The sequence below is a fragment of the Fopius arisanus genome, unplaced genomic scaffold (genome assembly GCF_000806365.1).
Source record: "Fopius arisanus strain USDA-PBARC FA_bdor unplaced genomic scaffold, ASM80636v1 scaffold00029, whole genome shotgun sequence".
NCBI lineage: Eukaryota > Metazoa > Arthropoda > Insecta > Hymenoptera > Braconidae > Fopius > Fopius arisanus.
Window position 1 is genome coordinate 482,252 of NW_011887768.1, and position 17,741 is coordinate 499,992.

General features: G+C 39.9%; 2 protein-coding genes across 6 annotated transcripts in view; both read left to right on the forward strand.

Moving 5' to 3' along the window:
- beta-Spec (spectrin beta chain) overlaps positions 1 to 3,429 on the forward strand; it is a 75,058-nt gene extending 71,629 nt beyond the window's left edge. For all 5 annotated transcript variants that reach the window (XM_011302733.1, XM_011302735.1, XM_011302731.1 and 2 more), the window contains 2 exons: positions 200 to 382; positions 1,705 to 3,429. In XM_011302733.1, coding sequence (XP_011301035.1) covers positions 200 to 382; positions 1,705 to 1,708 — 187 coding nt within the window. In that variant the 3' untranslated portion in view covers positions 1,709 to 3,429. The remainder of the gene's footprint in view (positions 1 to 199; positions 383 to 1,704) is intronic.
- A 1,821-nt stretch (positions 3,430 to 5,250) lies between these two features.
- On the forward strand, positions 5,251 to 17,430 carry LOC105265305 (sortilin-related receptor). The gene is made up of 4 exons (XM_011302729.1): positions 5,251 to 5,702; positions 8,433 to 8,720; positions 9,524 to 15,407; positions 15,614 to 17,430. The coding sequence occupies exons 1-4, from the start codon at positions 5,433 to 5,435 to the stop codon at positions 15,673 to 15,675; spliced, it is 6,504 nt and encodes a 2,167-aa protein (XP_011301031.1). The 5' UTR covers positions 5,251 to 5,432; the 3' UTR covers positions 15,676 to 17,430.
- The last annotated feature ends 311 nt before the right edge of the window (positions 17,431 to 17,741 follow it).

Below are 17,741 nucleotides of genomic sequence, written 5' to 3' on the forward strand. Positions count from 1 at the left end.
AATAATTACTCAAATTTCAATGGAAATTCGGAAGAAATTAAATAAAAAATGAGAATGAGCGTAAATTAAATTGCAATTCAATTTCAATCCAATTCCAATCCAATTCCAATCGAATTTTAATCCAATTTCAAATCGATTAATCAGTGATTTAATTAAATCAAGAGTGTTTTAATTTTTTTTTTTATATTTTGAATTTCAGGTCCCAGAGCGGTTCAGATTTTCTGTTCCAAGCCAAGGACGACGCCGAGATGAATAAATGGGTGAACGTGCTGAATCAGGCAGCCCAGGGAACAACTGGTGCAAGTACGTCCAGAGCGCACACCCTCCCAGCACCCACCCAAGCCGAGACGAAACGACGCAGTTTCTTCACTCTCAAGAAAAAGTAAGCATCCCATTATTTTACAAAAATAAAATATCAATCCCATAAACGTCTATCGACATCTCCCCGCGAGGTCTTCCTGTAGTGCAAAATCATGAGTTAGGATCATCATAAATTAATGACAATCATCACACGCATCCGCATTCGATCATTGCATATTCTTTAACCATATTTTTAGAAAAGCCAAAAAGTAGAAGGCGATAAGCCAATAAAGTACACAATTGGAACAACATTTTCATGCGGTGAGTCGCATATGAAGCCTTTTTATAGATTGTGAACGTCGTATTTATGCACGATATTTAAAAAAACCCTTTATTTCAGTTATTCCCGTCATTTTCGTACATTTCATTTATCTCATTCTGTTTATTTCAGTCTAATTATTGTGACAGTCGCCCTGAAATGCCATTTACCTTTACACGTCGATTTTTCTTATTCAGTTTTCAGTGAATATCGTGAATTCTAAGCTCTATATCGATATTTCTGCAATAACCTTTTTCGTAGAGATAAATTTAGTCTACAGACAAGTTTCTTATCATAATCGCGTTATCTCCTTTAGATTCCGAGATATTCCTCAAAACAGCAAGTACGAACAAAGTCGATTTCAATTTTTAGACGAATTTACTTCTCCATTGGATAACGGAAAAGAATAAATGGGATTTCAGGGCTTGAATAACTCAACAGTGTATACTGATGAGGCGAAAGGAATGTTCTTCCAATTGTGAATGCATTTACGAGGTTCCATCGAAAAATAAATTAGACTAATCGAAAATATCGAAAATATATATTTTTTTTGTGGGAGGTGACTGGATTAACCACAAGTCTTTCAGTTTATTTATTCAGTTATTTTTTTTTAGTAGATAATGCATCATCGTTAGCTTATGTCTCATTCTCATCACATGCTTAATCATCGTTTCCTTTATTTCTGCTTACGCTTGTACCATTTATCGTGAAAGTTATCGTTTCATAATTAGTCATTCATGAGATAAACTGAGATTTCTTCAAAATGATTGAGGAGATCCAAGAATAATTCAGAGAATTAATAGTCGAGTATTCGAGGAATACCTCCCAATCTAAAAGAGATTGAATATTTCTGCGAATGTGTTTTGTCGTGTGGAATGAGAGCTACAAAAAAGATTCATATATTAATTTCATTATTTTTCTGAGACTGTAGTCAATTAATTTCTCTCAAAATTGCTTCGGTAATGATTTCATGAAAAAAACTGTCAAAACTCCTGGATCACCTCAAAATAAGTTTTTCCCACGAGAGTATGTGAATTTCTCAGGAGAATCTGAAAACCAACTCACAATGACATTTTATTTTTCAGCTAAATGGGAGGAGTAGAGCCGAAGTAAAAATGTAATAACAGCAAATAATTCCACCAAGACTGGTGTATTACCCCAAGATATTGAAAACCGAGGAAGGATTCGTCGTTCGTTGATTAACAAAGTTTTAGGAGTAACAAAACAGACAAACGATTTCAACAATCAGGCCATAGAAGTCTCGAGAATCAATCGAATGTCAGATTACATACGAGAACAAGAGGAGAATTAAAATCTGACGTTTCACTGAATTTCAGGCTGTCTGCAATATCGCTAAGATAGGGAAAAAAAAGAGATATGTAACATTCAAAAGTCCCAGGTGAGCTCTGTCGATTCTCCTTCAATTGATTTCCATTCTCCATTAGTGTTCTGACCGAAACCTCACGAATGACACGAAAAAATGAAGTTTGGCGCTCGTCTGATTTTTAAATAATCCAGAGAACTTTGACAAATCTATAAATTGAGGTTTCTCGATTAACGTGACATATCGATACATTTTATCGATAGAAATAACTGATTTGCTATTCAAATTTATACTTTGTATCTGAATTTTATTGTTTGGGGCGCAGGGTGTTTTCAATAAGCGCACAACACGTACAAGAGCCCGTAAAGAGGAGATAATGTAGATTATCTGCATTAATCATAATATTAATTATAACGAGGAAAAGGTTAAAATACCCTGAATTATTATTAATCACTGGAAAAAGTGGTTTATTGGTTTTTTTATGAGTTTATTGCGTTATTCCTGATTGATCGAATTGGGAGGTTTGCGTTTTGATGACTGCCATATATTTTAGGGATTGTGCTCACCTGGGATGGGAATTTATTATATTAAAAGAGTAGCTTTTAACGAATGTTATAGAATGCTATTTGCCCGATGGGATAAAGTCGTATTTGAAATGGTACACTGAAATTAAGATGAAATATTGAATATTGTAATAATGAGAGTTTCCTCCTTACGATCATTAATAATAGAATGTGAAAATCATACAGAACGATTTTTAAGGGCGAATTTGGGGGGGAAGTGGAGAAGAAGGAGATTTTTCATTTTTATTCGGTAATTTGCAATTCTTGAGTTGAAGACTCGAGTCTTTCAAATTTGACAGCAATGAAATTCCTCATCTTAAACACATCTTCCCCTCCCCTTGAAAATCAATATTTAATTCTCTCGAAATCGAAGAATTTTTCGAATCGATATCCCTCCCCCCCACATAATGTAATAACAAATCAGTATCACGCGAGCCTCCGAATAAACAAATTGCAAGCTCTACACTGCAATTTTCTTACGATTTAAATAAACAAAAATTAAAAGCTTGTGAGCTACATTTAAATATTTTCCGAATGTTAATTATCTTTCTTTTGTAGTATTTATCACGTGCATACTGTTTTATTTTATAGATACGTAAGATGAGAAATATTAAGTAAAATTCTTTATCCTGAATACCTTGTTTTATTTTAATGTTTCAATGGAATTCAGTCATTCACTAAAACATTTCGAGTGAGTTCCCCTCGAGGGAATTAATCTTCGAGTGATGCTCCCACTCCTGACCTTGTCTCCATTCTTATGAGAATTTTTTATGAACAACTTTGAGAATTTATTGAGACTATAGTGAAGACATTGAGATCACTTTGCGGGAGTAATAAAGGGGCTATTGCACGTGGTACTTGTACATAGCACAAGATGCACGTGGAAATATCTTCATTTATTTTTCAATTCAGAGAAAGATTCGGGAGCTTTTAAAAATCCTGGAGTAGACGAATGATGAATCGATATAGTTGAGAAATTCCAGGATTTTTGTTTTTTTTTCGAAATATTCTCTGAGCAACAGAAACATCTCCAGCTTTGTAATTTTGGTAAAGTAATTTGTATTAGTTTGCGACACGATGTGTCCTTTCTATTCTTTTTTAATGAAAATCGAGAATATATAGAGATTATTGACCTAGAATTAAGACGATACGAGAAACAAAAGTAATATAGATAATATATAATTGTGAACTTGCAGCTTTATCGTCTCTTTCGTTTTGTTTAGAATTCCTCGACGGTGTGAATTGTTATGGAATAATTCAGAGGTGGAATGAATTTCTACGAGTGAGTCCTGAGTGAATGCGAGAGATGGCTTGTGTCCATTTTAGTTATTGATTGATATGTTAATGGAGCTTTTAATGTTCTGCAGCTTTTATTCGTATTGAAGGAATAATGGAAGGGAAGTTGAAGGAAATTCTGGGAGAGGAAAATTCAGGAGCGAAGGGAAATCGAAAAGGAATTGGTAAAATGCAATTAGTCAAATTTGACAGTTTTCCATATCGATTTATCCTCTCAACCGTTAATTTTCAGAGAAAATATGAGAAGACCCCTTCTGTTGGAAATTTAATCAACTACAAACATCCCCTTTAATGCTTTCACTCCTGCATAATAGTAATAGTGGATTTATCTCGAGAATGAGAGGATCTACGGAAAAAAGTGGCTAGAGCATTCTTGTAGCTGAGGAAATTCCTACAAGAAGGATCCATTGACTTTTTTCCTGGTCCATTTGTTTGGCAGATAGACCGATGATTAAGGAAGTGTTGGAGGGTTTTTTTTTTCTGGTTTAGAAGCTGCGCTCCTGAATTTTTCTTGTTATTATTTTTGCTTCGTCGTTTATCATGAGTTTGTAGGTGATTGGGAGAAGATCATGATCAAATTTGTGGCGTCATGGATGTAATCTTCATTGAAAAACAGAAATAAAGATGATAAAACGTTGAGACTTCAATCAATCCAACGATATCACTTTTTTCATTCTCTCGATAAATCGAAATATCTGAGCTGCTGGGGTTCAAAGCACTGTTGAAAGCCAGTGTCGGGCTGGTGTTTGAATGGAATTGATGAGAGGAGGGATAGAGAGGGGAGTCGGGTTGGACATCAGGAAATGGAAGCCATTATCTAATATACTTTTATTGCATCTAGGGGCTCTACTCATTATTAAAAGGGACGGTTCAGTCACTCACTCCATCCTGAAACCATTTATTTCACTCCGGAATTTTCTCCTCTTCATTCCCACTCCATACGTACCAATCGATTCCTCTTCAATCGATTTTATTTCGATTTCCGTAAAAAAAAAATGAAATTCGCCCATTCAATCCTGTAAATATCCCAAAAACTGCTCATCCATTCAAAAACTTTTTGATTGAAAAAACTTTGCAATTCACCTTTTTTCTAATTTAAAAACCAAAAATAATATTCACCTCAAAAATTACAAACCTACAAAAATCCGCCGTTAATTCCCAAAAATTTCCAAAACCACCGGAGATACGAATAAAAATCATAGCAATTTTTTGTAGCTTGTGAAATTCTCCACAAAAAATTCCTGTATCATTTTCCCATATAATGACTAACCGCCGAGATAATTCACCATCGCCAAGGAAAACTTGCAAAACGCTTAAAAATTTTCAAATACTCCCCCCATCTTCCCCCACTGGCGGCCTACAGGCCATTGGCTCTCCGTTGGAAGGGGAATTTCCACTCGGCCAATCACATGAGAGGTCTCCCCCATAATTCCTAAACAGAGCGCCTCGAGCTGCAGTCACCCCAGTGCATGAAGCGTCGCCCAAGTGTAAAGACAGTGACAGACGAAATAAAACATTTACAAATATCCCGTGATAATCCCCCGAGATCATTCTCCCCCTCACCCACACCTCGATGTGTACGTCGTAAAACTCCTGGGGTAAAAGAAAAATAACAGTCAGTCTGTACAAGATGGCCGCTCGGTTGACATCGGCCTTCTACCACTTCACCCTTATACTGCATTTGTTTTTACTGATTAACTACAATTATGGAGAGCGAATTGGCGACAAAGCTGGTACACTCCACATCAGCGAGGATAAAGATAATCCGAGAGTGAGAAGAAGTTTTATCATCGACAGGAATGATTTTGATTTTGAAACGTCATCTGTCCGAAATCGAAGGGATACCACGAAAAACTCCACCAACGGTACACCCTACGTCAGTCCCAACATCACAACAACGGTGAGTACCTGGTGAAATTATGGGTTGATTAATTAATTAGTCGAGTTGATAGCAACAATGTCTACGTCCCAATGATTGACGATGAAAACTAGAAATGTAAAAATATGCTAATCGTCACCAGAGACGAGTGCTTCAACGAGAATATCTCTAGAACGGCTGAGTGCATTTCCACGATTTTAGTTTTATTTTTATGGTATTTTTTGTACCTCAAAATTGAATCGGACTGCGAGATATTGATGATTGCATGCTGTTTGCACTTGGGGAAATTGAGGCGTGAAATTAGGAAATGGAAAATCGATTGTTTGGGAGATAATTACGGCGTATGCGGGTTATTAAGCTGGTTCTGATTATTTTGGTAAATCCGGGATGACTTATTCAGTCGTAATTTCGTTTTTTTCGTCGAACCTAAATAATTGCATGTCACGTCTTTGTGAGGCGCAACAATAGATGGTTTATTACCCCTAGGGTTTTCGGGGAACTTGGGACTTGTACCTGATTTTGGGGGAAAAGGGCCACTTGTAAACAGTGGGATCGATAGTGGGGGAGGGGATGTGTCACGTTGTAAATTGGGAATTGTTGGGGGGCTGCAATAGGGATTTGTGTCGAGGGTCCGTTTCTGTGGGAGCAATATCCCCGTACCAAGTGGTCATACACAAAAATTCCAAATAAATATTTTATTGAAAATTCCATCGGCTACAAAAATGGTCCCACAACACCATCCCCTGGAACCACTCGTTACCGAGATAATTCACTATCTAATACAATCCGCAGCTGCATTTCCTGTGGTATCGAATGTCAAGCCTTCGATAATCATGCAAATATCTCGAAAACAAGTGACTTCATGGAAAAATGTTATGAATCTTTTCTGCAGCTGTGAAAATTTCCCCGAAAAAAGGTTGAACAAAATTTCTTCTAAATCCCCTCCTTTTCAAGATAATCGACCAGGCCTCTTTCCTCTCGTCTCTGATTTCGGTCACTATCATCATGAATAATTCATTCTCAATCAAATCCAACAAATTAGCATGATCTTTGCGCCACAATTATCTCAAAAATGAAATAAAATTAGCTCCACAGATTTTTTAAACTTTTATCCGCCACAATTTTATCACCTCTGCATTTACTCACCCAATTTGACAAACTACTGCACAAAGCACTGGGTTGTTGAGTGTCATGTGATACCCGTTATCACTGTAATTATACCAAGAGGAAGAATAAGGGGGGGAGGGGAGTTTTGTCCTTTCAAGAAGACCGATGGCTGATTGATAAAGAAAGACTCACTCAACTGTTGGTATTTTTTCCTCTGCTTTTGAGCCAATAAAATTCGTATAATTTTTACACCATTGTGAGGCCCAGAGTTGCCGGAGCCCTCGATTATTACGCCTCAATGGGCCATTCATCACGATTAGATTTTCTAGAATCTTCATTTTATTGAAGGCATGCATTTGTCCTACAGTTAATGGATTGAATATAATGAACAATAGTTCGTTGAGTAATGAGTTCCGACAGATTCACGGAGAATATTCCTGATAATGCAATCTCCCATTTTTTTTATCGAATCAGCTGGTCTTATCTGCCCCACAGACAAATGTTTTCACAATTTATTAGTGACAAATTTCTTTTGCTTCGCAATTGAGAATGTTCCATCTTGAGCAATTTGGGATATTTATAGATTCAACATCACGAGTTGTTGAAATAAAAAACTTTTCTTTGTTGATCGCTCCATTCGGGACATGACACTCATCTGTCCAAAGATCGCAATGGCTGTGACTAATCGTAGCTCATTTCATTATCCTCAGCATGGATGTATTCCATGTCCCTGGAATTCCAAAATATGAAGCAGTCTCGCGTGTTTGGTTGAGTGAATTCGAAAAGCCGGTGGTAATGAATAATTATCAGGCACCGTGCAGGCAGGCTTTAATGCAGATAATAATTCAAGAGATTAGTCCAGAGTAAAAAAAAAAATTCCAGAGCATGAGTAAAACTGTTTTATGCCGCTCGTTAAACTGAGGAGAATTTGAAGCTGATTTTTCGCGTAGTTTTGTGTTAACTGTCTCAGTGATGAGGGATTTACAGAAAAATTTCACGTTTGTATTTTCAAATTTTTCTGAAAATTCCCGAGCGCGTAATTGTGGAATATTTTCCGGTGAGTTGGAAGCAATCGATAACTCGCGGTCATCGGAATTTGTTGCTATCCTCGGAGAATCGATAATTCCGGGGAAATCGGATGTGAAAAATGCAGTTTCAATTGTGATGACAGTTACGAGTATTCGTAAATATCAGCTGTGAGAAATTTAGGTGGGTATCGCATTTCAGGCTCGATATTAACTGGCTTATTACTCGCCCAGTGGTTGAGTGCTGATGCAATGAGTTCACATGACTCACGGAAATTATTACGTTATGTATATCTTGCAACCTCAGTCTTCCGGCTTTCTTGCCCTCAACGCTGAAAAAAATAAACAGAAATGGGAGATGAAGTGAGAAAATTTTCTTTACCTCGCCTTCACTGGTCCATGAATATCTCGAGATTCGCGATAGATATAAAAATCTTTATTTGACACTTTTCGTAGAACTCTCTAGGCCCTACAAAAAATTTTTCTATATAAATTTTCGTATTTTCATTAGATTTCGAGATATTCAGCGATAACTAAACTGTGGAGTATTGGAGTGAATCAAATCCCAGATTTTTTCGCAACGCACAGAGAATAAAAAAAAAAATGTTATCAATTGCAGGTGAATGTGTTGAACGACTCTCATCAACAGCTGATGGTCCACTGGGTGGGTGAAAAATCAGATGTGATAATCTGCCTAGCCAGGGACAGCTCTTCCTCGATGCGTTCTCCAGCGAATAAAGCTGCTGTTCCATCGAATCCAAGTGCTGTCTACATCAGCTACGACTACGGCGATTCCTTCGAGAACAAAACTGAATTCTTCAAGATAAATACTGATCAGCCCGAAGGATCTGGTGCTGCCTACGCTACACTGGATAAATTCTACAATCACCCGAAATTCAATGAATACGTAAGAACAAAAAATATTCCATTGAAAAATAAACAATCAGATAGTAAAATAATTTATATGAAAGAAACGATTGATCTCACCTGAAATCACTAGAGGACTTTTTTGTAGCTTATTAAATTCCCTTCAAAAAAGGTCCTTTGGGGTTTTCTCATAAACTCAACTGTTCTTGAGATCCATCGGCATTTTCTGGAATATACGAGAAGAGCTCTTTTATTCTTGTACAAAAATCACTCGACGAAGATTTATGACGCACTGGGAAAGGAGTCCAGGAAAAGGGACTAATTTACGATCCGTTGTGCTTCAAACTCTAGAACGGTTTACTGCCCAGCAAATGCTGAAATTTGAAGAAAGACTGTGTCCTCCAGAGTCATAAACTTTTTTTTTTGACTTCTCTGTTTTCTCCAGTACGATTTTTCTCACTGGGTTATAGGAGAGTGTTTGGACAATATTCTTTTAGTGGTACTTTCCTCGTGGGAATAAAGGGATATAGAATATCTCATTGCTTCGTTACATTTATTCTCTTACTCGGCATCGCAGTAGAATTTAACAAAACTTGTAAATGTGATTTTCATGTTTTACTTAAATTTTCACTTGGTTAACTCGATTCGATTACGACGTGTGTGTAAAGAAAATTCAGATGATTCATAGTCGAGCCAAAACACCTTTATCTGTTATTGTTTGAAATTTTACCTCATCCAAAAATATAGGAATTATTCGAGTAACAAGAGATAAAGGCTCCACGTGACAGATAAACCTTCAAAACAAAATCGTAAGGATCAAAAAGAATTTTCTATCTTTTCCAGTGTATCTTCGCGGACTCCACGAACAAAGTGATCTTCACAACTTGGGACAATGGCAAAAACATCACGAGGGTGGACCTTCCCTTTCATCCAAGTGAGATATCCTTCTATGATAAGGCCCCCCGAATCGTCCTGGCCCTCGACAAGATTGATCCTGAGCGACATCTCTGGATTTCTTTCGATATGGGTAGAAACTGGGTGAAAATTCACGAATACGTGAAGGCCTTCTTCTGGTCGACCTTGCGCCCTACCAGTGTCCTGATAGAGCGAGCAGAGCCCTCGGGAAAAAATACAGTGGTCGATGTGAATATTATCTCCGCAAGCCGAGGTAAACACGAGCCAAAATTGGTAATCGATAATGTCCGGGATTTTGAAATTAGGGGTGATTACATGTTCGCTACGAAATCCTCTGTTCACCAGAGTGATAACAAGACGTCAGAGGATCTGGAGTTTCTCGTATCCTACAAGGACTCGGCTTTTGTCGCAGCAAAATTCAACACAGAATTGGATAGAAGGGATTATCACATAGCAGACGTATCCAATGACCGTGTATTCGTCGCTGTTTCACACTCCTCAAATCAATCAAATCTTTACGTATCGGAGGGAGTGGATCAGTGGACCTCGACGTTCTTCCTCTCCCTCGAGGGAGTCCTGGCATTTTTTCCCAATACAACGTGGCAGTCTACGTGGCTGAATGATGTGGCAGACGAGGCATTCACTGATCTATACAAAGTCGAGGGATTGAAGGGGATATACATCGCCTCTCAGGTGAAGGAGATACCCAAGAGTGCAATTGGTCCTGAACACTTGATATCCCTGATAAGTTTCGATCATGGTGCCACCTGGAGCAAGATAAAAGCCCCAACGGTTAATCATGAGGGCTTCTACTCCCACTGCCCCAACGATTGCTCTCTCCATTTGAGCCAGAGGTTCAGTCAGCTGTATCCAGTTACTAGATCGGCTTCAATAATGAGTTCAAAGTCAGCACCTGGAATTATAATGGCAACTGGGGTAATGGGAAATTCTCTCAAGGGCCATCCAGCCCTCTACGTATCGAGGGATGCTGGTCTCACCTGGAAGCAAGTCCTCAAGGACTACTACTTCTTCAATATGGGGGATCATGGGGGTGTCCTTGTAGCTGTCAAGTATTTCAAGTCAAGAGGAGAAACCAGGGATATCCTTTACTCTACAGACGAGGGGAGAACCTGGCAGACTTACAAGTTCAATCAGGATATGCTGAGGGTTTATGGCTTGATGACTGAACCTGGTGAGAACACCACTGTCTTCACAATGTTTGGATCGAATCCTGGACAGCACAAGTGGCTCATCATCAAGGTGGATCTTCGAAAGGTCTTTGAGAGGCAGTGTACGAAGGATGACTTCAAGCTGTGGACACCCGCCAGCTCTGATCAGCCTGGCATGTCCTGCGTCCTTGGAAAGAAAGAGACTTTTTACAGGAGAGCATTAACTTCCAATTGCTACACTGGGGTAGATTTTGACAGACCTGTTCGAGTGCAGATCTGCCCCTGTGATTCTATGGATTACACCTGTGATTTGGGATTCATCAGGACTGGAAATCCTCTTCAGTGTGTGAGGGATTCTCTCAACAAGTGGTACGATCCATACGCTATTCCCAGGAGCTGTGAACCTGGAAAATTCTACAACAGAACGAAAGGCTACAGGAAGATTAGTGATGACGAGTGTATGGGAGGAAATGACAGGAAGTACGAGCCTGATGAGATTCCCTGTCCCATTGATGAGGTGTCAGAGTTCCTGTTGGTGGCACAGAGGGAGATCATCTCTAGGATTGATTTGAGGACCGAGAAGAGGGAAATCCTGCCTGTACTCAATTTGAAAAATGTAATTGCCATTGAATATGATATGAATAATAATTGCCTCTACTGGGCTGATATCGTCAATGATACGATTGGGAGGCAGTGCTTCAAGGATGGGACGAGTTATCCTGAGATTATGGTGGAAACTGATCTGAGTTCTATTGAGGGAATGGCGTACGACTGGGTGTCCAAGGTGTTGTATTTCGTGGATGGAGTGAAAATGAGAATTCAGATCATCAGGACTGACCTGAAGACCGCTGGAAGAATGAGGAGAACTATCCTGGGACCAAATAATTTACAGAAACCCAGGGGAATAGCTGTTCATCCGATGATGGGGTACATGTTCTGGACGGACTGGACACCAGGAAATGCGTCTGTGTCGAGGGCTAATCTAGATGGATCCAATGTCAAGAGGCTGTTCACAAAACCTACGGTGGAGTGGCCCAATGGTATCACTATTGATCACATCTCTGAAAGAATTTACTGGGTTGATGCCAGAGAGGATTACATCGGATCCTCCGATTACGAGGGCAAGAGATTCAAGAAAATAATAGTTCTTGATGACAGGGTGTCGCATCCCTTCGCTGTTGCGGTATTCAAAGACACCATGTACTGGGATGATTGGAAGCAGTCGAAAATATTTCTCGCTGATAAAGAGCATGGAGTTGGAATAACATCAAAATTAGGAACACTCACTGGTCTCATGGATCTCAAAGTGTTTGCACACAGTGTTCAGAGTGGAACAAACAAGTGCGAGAACAGCACATGCTCTCATATCTGCCTTGGGGCACCTCACGACAGCTTCGTCTGCCTCTGCCCCGACGGCATGGAAATGCACGCCGGCAAGTGCATGTGTCCCGGTGGTATCGCTCCATTTGATAATTCCACCTGTCCCAAAGTCGCCAGTACCTGTGCTCCCAATCAATTTGCGTGTAAAAATGGAATTTGCATTCCTGAATTCTGGAAGTGTGATGGAGACAACGACTGCGGTGACAATTCTGATGAATCCACCTGCAAGAAGTCAACATGCAGTCCTAATAGTTTCAAGTGCGATGAGGAAAAGTGCATACCCAAGTACTGGGTCTGTGATTTTGATAAGGACTGCAAGGATGGACGGGACGAGGCGAATTGCACTTACTTCAAGTGCACAGATTCACAATTCACTTGTGATAATGGCAAGTGCATTGTTTACAGGTGGCAGTGCGACGGAGAAGATGACTGCAAGGACGGATCAGACGAGAAGAATTGTTCAATACCTATTTTACCCATAACCTGCAAGTCCGATGAATTCGTATGCGCCTCGGATCACACGTGTATCTCCAGGGCGTGGCAGTGCGATGGTGAAAAAGATTGCGAGGATGGCTCAGACGAGAAGGATTGCGCTAAAAAGGTGTGCGAGGAGTGGCAGTTCACGTGTGACACTGGCACAGAATCTCAGATGTGTATCTACAAGTCGTGGCTGTGCGATGGAGAAAATGACTGCAAGGATGGCGCCGACGAGGCAAACTGCACCATAACAACGGCTGCACCACCTCCAGAAATTCTTCCCACCGATTCCTGCAACGAATGGATGTTCTTGTGCAATAACAACAAGTGCGTTCCCTACTGGTGGAAGTGCGACAGGGTTGATGACTGTGGAGATCAGTCTGATGAGTTGGGCTGTAACTCAACAAATCTGCCTGAATGGGTCCCCACAACTGACAGCCCCAAGCCCCACAAGCTCTGCGATCAGCAACAGTTCCAGTGTTACGATGGAAAATGTGTGGCCGCTGCATGGGTGTGCGATGGAACTCCCGATTGTAACCTTGGTGAGGATGAGCTCCACTGTCACGGCATGCACAGGGGCTGCAGGGAAGATCAATTTATGTGCAGAGTGGACGGCTCATGCATACCATTATCCACTACTTGCAATGGAGTTGAGGATTGTCCTGACAAGTCCGATGAATTAGGTTGTAACGAGAGTCAACAACCGAGTCCTGCAGCCACACCATCCTGTTACCCTGGTTTCTTTCCGTGCGATGAAACCAGATGTTTGCCATCATCGTCCTACTGCGATGGAAAACAGGACTGCTTCGATTGGTTCGACGAGAACAACTGCGAGAAGAATAACACACATGTCTATCAGAAAATGATGCTGGGTGTGGATGAGCGTGCAGCCAACTCCACGAGTCTTCTATTTTACTGGTGGATGTCCATTCCCACAAATATCACATTTGAATTTTTACCATCGATACTGAAGATCGTGCCAGGATCTAAGTGGCAGAATACAAGCAATTGGATTGAGGATACGGAGTACAGGTTCAATGATCTGGAGCCTTATACGACTTATAATCTCACTGTGTACGTCAGGTTGAAGGGACAGACGGTAGATTATCCCTCACCTAAATACTGGGTTGCAAAGACGTCGGAAGGAGTTCCTTCGGAGCCCTGGAATGTCACGGCTGTCCAGAGGAATGGATCGAGAGTGGAAGTCTCCTGGAAGGTCCCGCTCCAGCCAAATGGTCCTATCAGTGGTTACGACGTCTACATGTCACCTCCAAATCTAAATTTCTCCACCCAGAAGACATCTTATGTCATCGATATTCCCTACACAGCCGGTCAGACTTATTTGTTCTGGGTGATTGCTAAAAATCGAGACCTACAGTCCAACTCGTCGATCATTGCTAAGTTAACGTTCGATGGCTCTGCAAACATCGACGATATCAGAGGCCTCAGGATTATTGATACAACCAACAACTCAGTTCACTTAACGTGGGATAAACACGTTGGAGTCGATGGTTATCACGTAACTCCTCGTGCTTCAGTGCCATACCCAGTATTGAAGACCTATTCAACTCTGGATAACGACTTTGTGGTACCAAATTTGGCTCCTGGTGTGCAATACATATTCGAGGTGAATGCCATGAAGAAGACGTACATCGGTAAAATTGTGCAGATCAGTGGAACGACCAAGGGGACACCGCTCCCTGTATTAACTGAATTTGTTACGATATCCAAGAAGTCTGATGGTACAACTGTGAAGATCAGCTGGGATCCACCGAAAAATGGAAGAAAAATCAAGTGGCAGTACGCAGTGCATTATGGATTGAGCATGCAGGATTTGTTCCAGGAGCCGAAGCTAGTGACGCCTAACCTGACGACTTCGATTAAAGATCTCGAGGCCTGCGAGACGTATCTGTTTGCAGTGGGTCTGTATGGGCCGTATGGAGCTGGACCCCTGTCTCCCCCGAAGAAAGTACCTACTCACTACAATAGCAGAGCACCACCAAAGGACCTGCGTGTTACAGCCTCGAGCAAGGCAGACACTGTTATTGTCTCGTGGAGTGCCAGTTGTGTTACACTTGATGAGGCAATCAGGTACACCATAACTGTCACTGATATGATGAAGAACAAGACGACTGTGGTGACACTTCCAGCTACCAATGAGACTGTCATCAGGCACACGTTTAAAACGATAAAGCATGGAGGGCAGTACAGGGTAACTGTTGCCACTGACGCAAATGATGCAAAATCCAGTCAACCTGTCATATACGTGGCACCACCGATACCATCACCTCATCAGCTTCACGTTATGCCTGACGATGACAAGTACATCGTCTACTGGCAGGAGAGGGAACTCCCCAGCACACTGGAGAATACCACGAAATATCACTACGAGCTGCTCGTTAATGAGGACTCACGCACGATCAATGAGTCGAGTGCTAAAATTTTTGAGTGTGATCAACCACCGTTTATCTATAAAGATGCAAAACCCAGTGTTATTTACTCGTTCGCTGTCAGACTGGTCACGGATGAGGGATACAGCAGCCTCTTGAGCGAAATCCAGAGCATTAGAACGTCTTCTCTTGCTCCATGGCCTGCCACTATAAATTCAACTAATATGCTCTCTATTGCCATTCCTATTTGCCTCCTGATCGTCGCTCTCGGCGTTGGACTGGCTTATTTCTTCGTGAGGCACAGGAGACTGTCTAATAGTTTCACACAATTTGCCAACAGCCATTATGACACTAGACGCGGTCAGGCCACTTTCCCGGGGACAACTGATGCCCTAGGTTTGTAAAAATCTTATTCTTATCATTATTTACGATGTATGCTTTTTTCTTTTATTTTTGTAGAATGAAACAATTTGTGGAGGTTAGAACTTTGACTTTAAGATCTCACGGTTAATTCTCATAATTCAATAGCTGAGAAAGAACTCTTCCCACAATTTTATTTACTTCCCGCTTCAGACCACTTATTTTTTATTTTTGTGTTTCAGATGAAGAAGACAGTCCTGTGATTCGAGGCTTCTCCGATGATGAGCCACTGGTAATAGCGTAAAATTGTGGATGAAAATTATTAAAGAAATTATGATATTTCAAACGTATACAGTAAAATTACGTAAGCATTATTGTAACGGAAAAGACACTACTACTACTGATTAATTTTTTGGAATAGGTAACAGTTTTGAAAATGACCGGTGGGGGAACGAACAGATCACGCGAATTTATTAATTGTCTTTTTCAATTAAATTTAGTTGTAGAGATGGAAAATAAATGGAAGTCATGTCTTGCTCTGCGAATATCTCGAGAAATTTAGGTTTTGGGAGAAAAGCGTATAGATAACTTTTTGAAGTCCGAATAATTTCAAATGAAATTGGTCCCTTAAATTTTTTTTCTGGGAGCAATGGTTTCCGAGATATTCAGGGATGGAGGGAAATCGTTTGTTTTCACATTTATCGCTTTTGTACAGAGTCAAGAAAATTCATTTGTATTAATTAAAATAATTACCTCGTAATTACGGTTCGTTTTCCGTGGGGGGCGTCGAAGTGTCGGGACCCTGTAAATATTTAAATCATTTTATTTCACGACGAATTTTTCCTATAATTTTTCTCGTCAACCTTGTTAATTCTTGTTCTACTGGTGAATATTGTTACGTCGAATTTTAATTTGCGATGATTGTATTCTCTGCTTCTCATTGTCAGTCTGATTCCCGCGACTAAGCCATAACCAAATTTTTTATTGAAAAAGGTGAGAATATTGGAGAAAATTGCCGTCCGGAATTTTATCGGTTGAATTTCAGGAGCGCAACAGCTAATTGTAAAAATTTGATTTGGTCAATAATCAAGTTTTCAACAAATAACTTGTCATCCAAGAGAGATAGAAAAATCTCGTAGAGATCTTTTTTGTGGCGCTAATTCCGCTCTACAAAAAATGTCCTGAGAAAATTTTCGTTATTTTTCTTAGATCGACAGATATTCCTCGAGAACCCGACAATGGAACAAGTCGATTTTTACCGTTTACCTCGTGGCTACTGAGTTCTTAATTTTTTTTCTGGTTTATTGCATTTGAAAGATAAGAGGGGTAGTGGTATTTAGTTAAGACTGGAAATGTGCCACAAAATCAAGTGGTCATTGGGTGAAAAATAAAATAATTGGCTTTTCTTTTTCACACCGTAATGACCTGAAGTTTTTTTTTCTCGTATAAGCACGTGTTTTTATGCACTTTTGTAATGAATTCGATGAGAAAACGTGTCGATGGGAAATTTCCTTCGTTGAATATTTTATATGTGTTCCTACGGGTTTATTACGCAGATGATGAGAAACTTTAATACGAAAAAAATGAAAATTAGGGGAGAAAGACAGTCGGATTTGGGCTGAGGGAAATGAACGCTTGCCAGTGCAATAATTCATTTATTTAAATAATTATTCTGCAATGAATAGAGATTGTCGCTTTTCGTTAATTGCGTGGAGATTTCCTTCACCCAATATTCAGCGAGATAATTCGATTAGACAATTCACAGTTATACTGATTGCCCATTTACCTCTTCTTTTTACTAATTTACCTCTGATTTTGTTGATAAATCAAATAATCCGACTGTCATGCGTGTGAATGAATCAATTTAACCCCTGGAATCATCATGTCTTAGTGACTGACACGTAATTTTCTTTCGCAATTAGCGAGAATGAGATAAAGTTGAAGGGGAAACAGAGAGAATACGATTGTAGTCGTTACGTGTAAATCTTCGAGGAGTATAATGATAACAGTGATATAATATATTGTGAGTGTAAATAAACGAAGTTGAGGAAAAGCAGAACAAGTGGTTACAGTCATTGGTTTTATTTTTCTTGAGTGATGGACGAGAGCTATCTCGCCAAGTATTTCCATATATATTTTTTTAGTTCACAGAATTTATAGTCCTTGGATGCAGCTCTGGGAAGTTGGCAGCGCCTGGTATTGCGTTTATTACACATTCATGACCGGATCATTTCAACTGCATCGATGAATCATGACCTGGTGAATTTAAATTGTAGAGCACATTCCAAATATCGTCAAGGATTTTTCATTCTTCTATTTTTATCAGGAGCATTTAATTTAAATCACTAAAAACTTCAGGTTAAAAATATC

Excerpts from the sequence above, each read along its gene's own strand:
- LOC105265305 (XM_011302729.1), top strand. The coding sequence starts at position 5,433 with ATGGCCGCTCGGTTGACATCGGCCTTCTACCACTTCACCCTTATACTG. Across the intron at positions 5,703-8,432 it reads GTCCCAACATCACAACAACG|GTGAATGTGTTGAACGACTC; the intron begins GTGAGTACCTGG and ends TATCAATTGCAG. Across the intron at positions 15,408-15,613 it reads GGGGACAACTGATGCCCTAG|ATGAAGAAGACAGTCCTGTG; the intron begins GTTTGTAAAAAT and ends TTTGTGTTTCAG.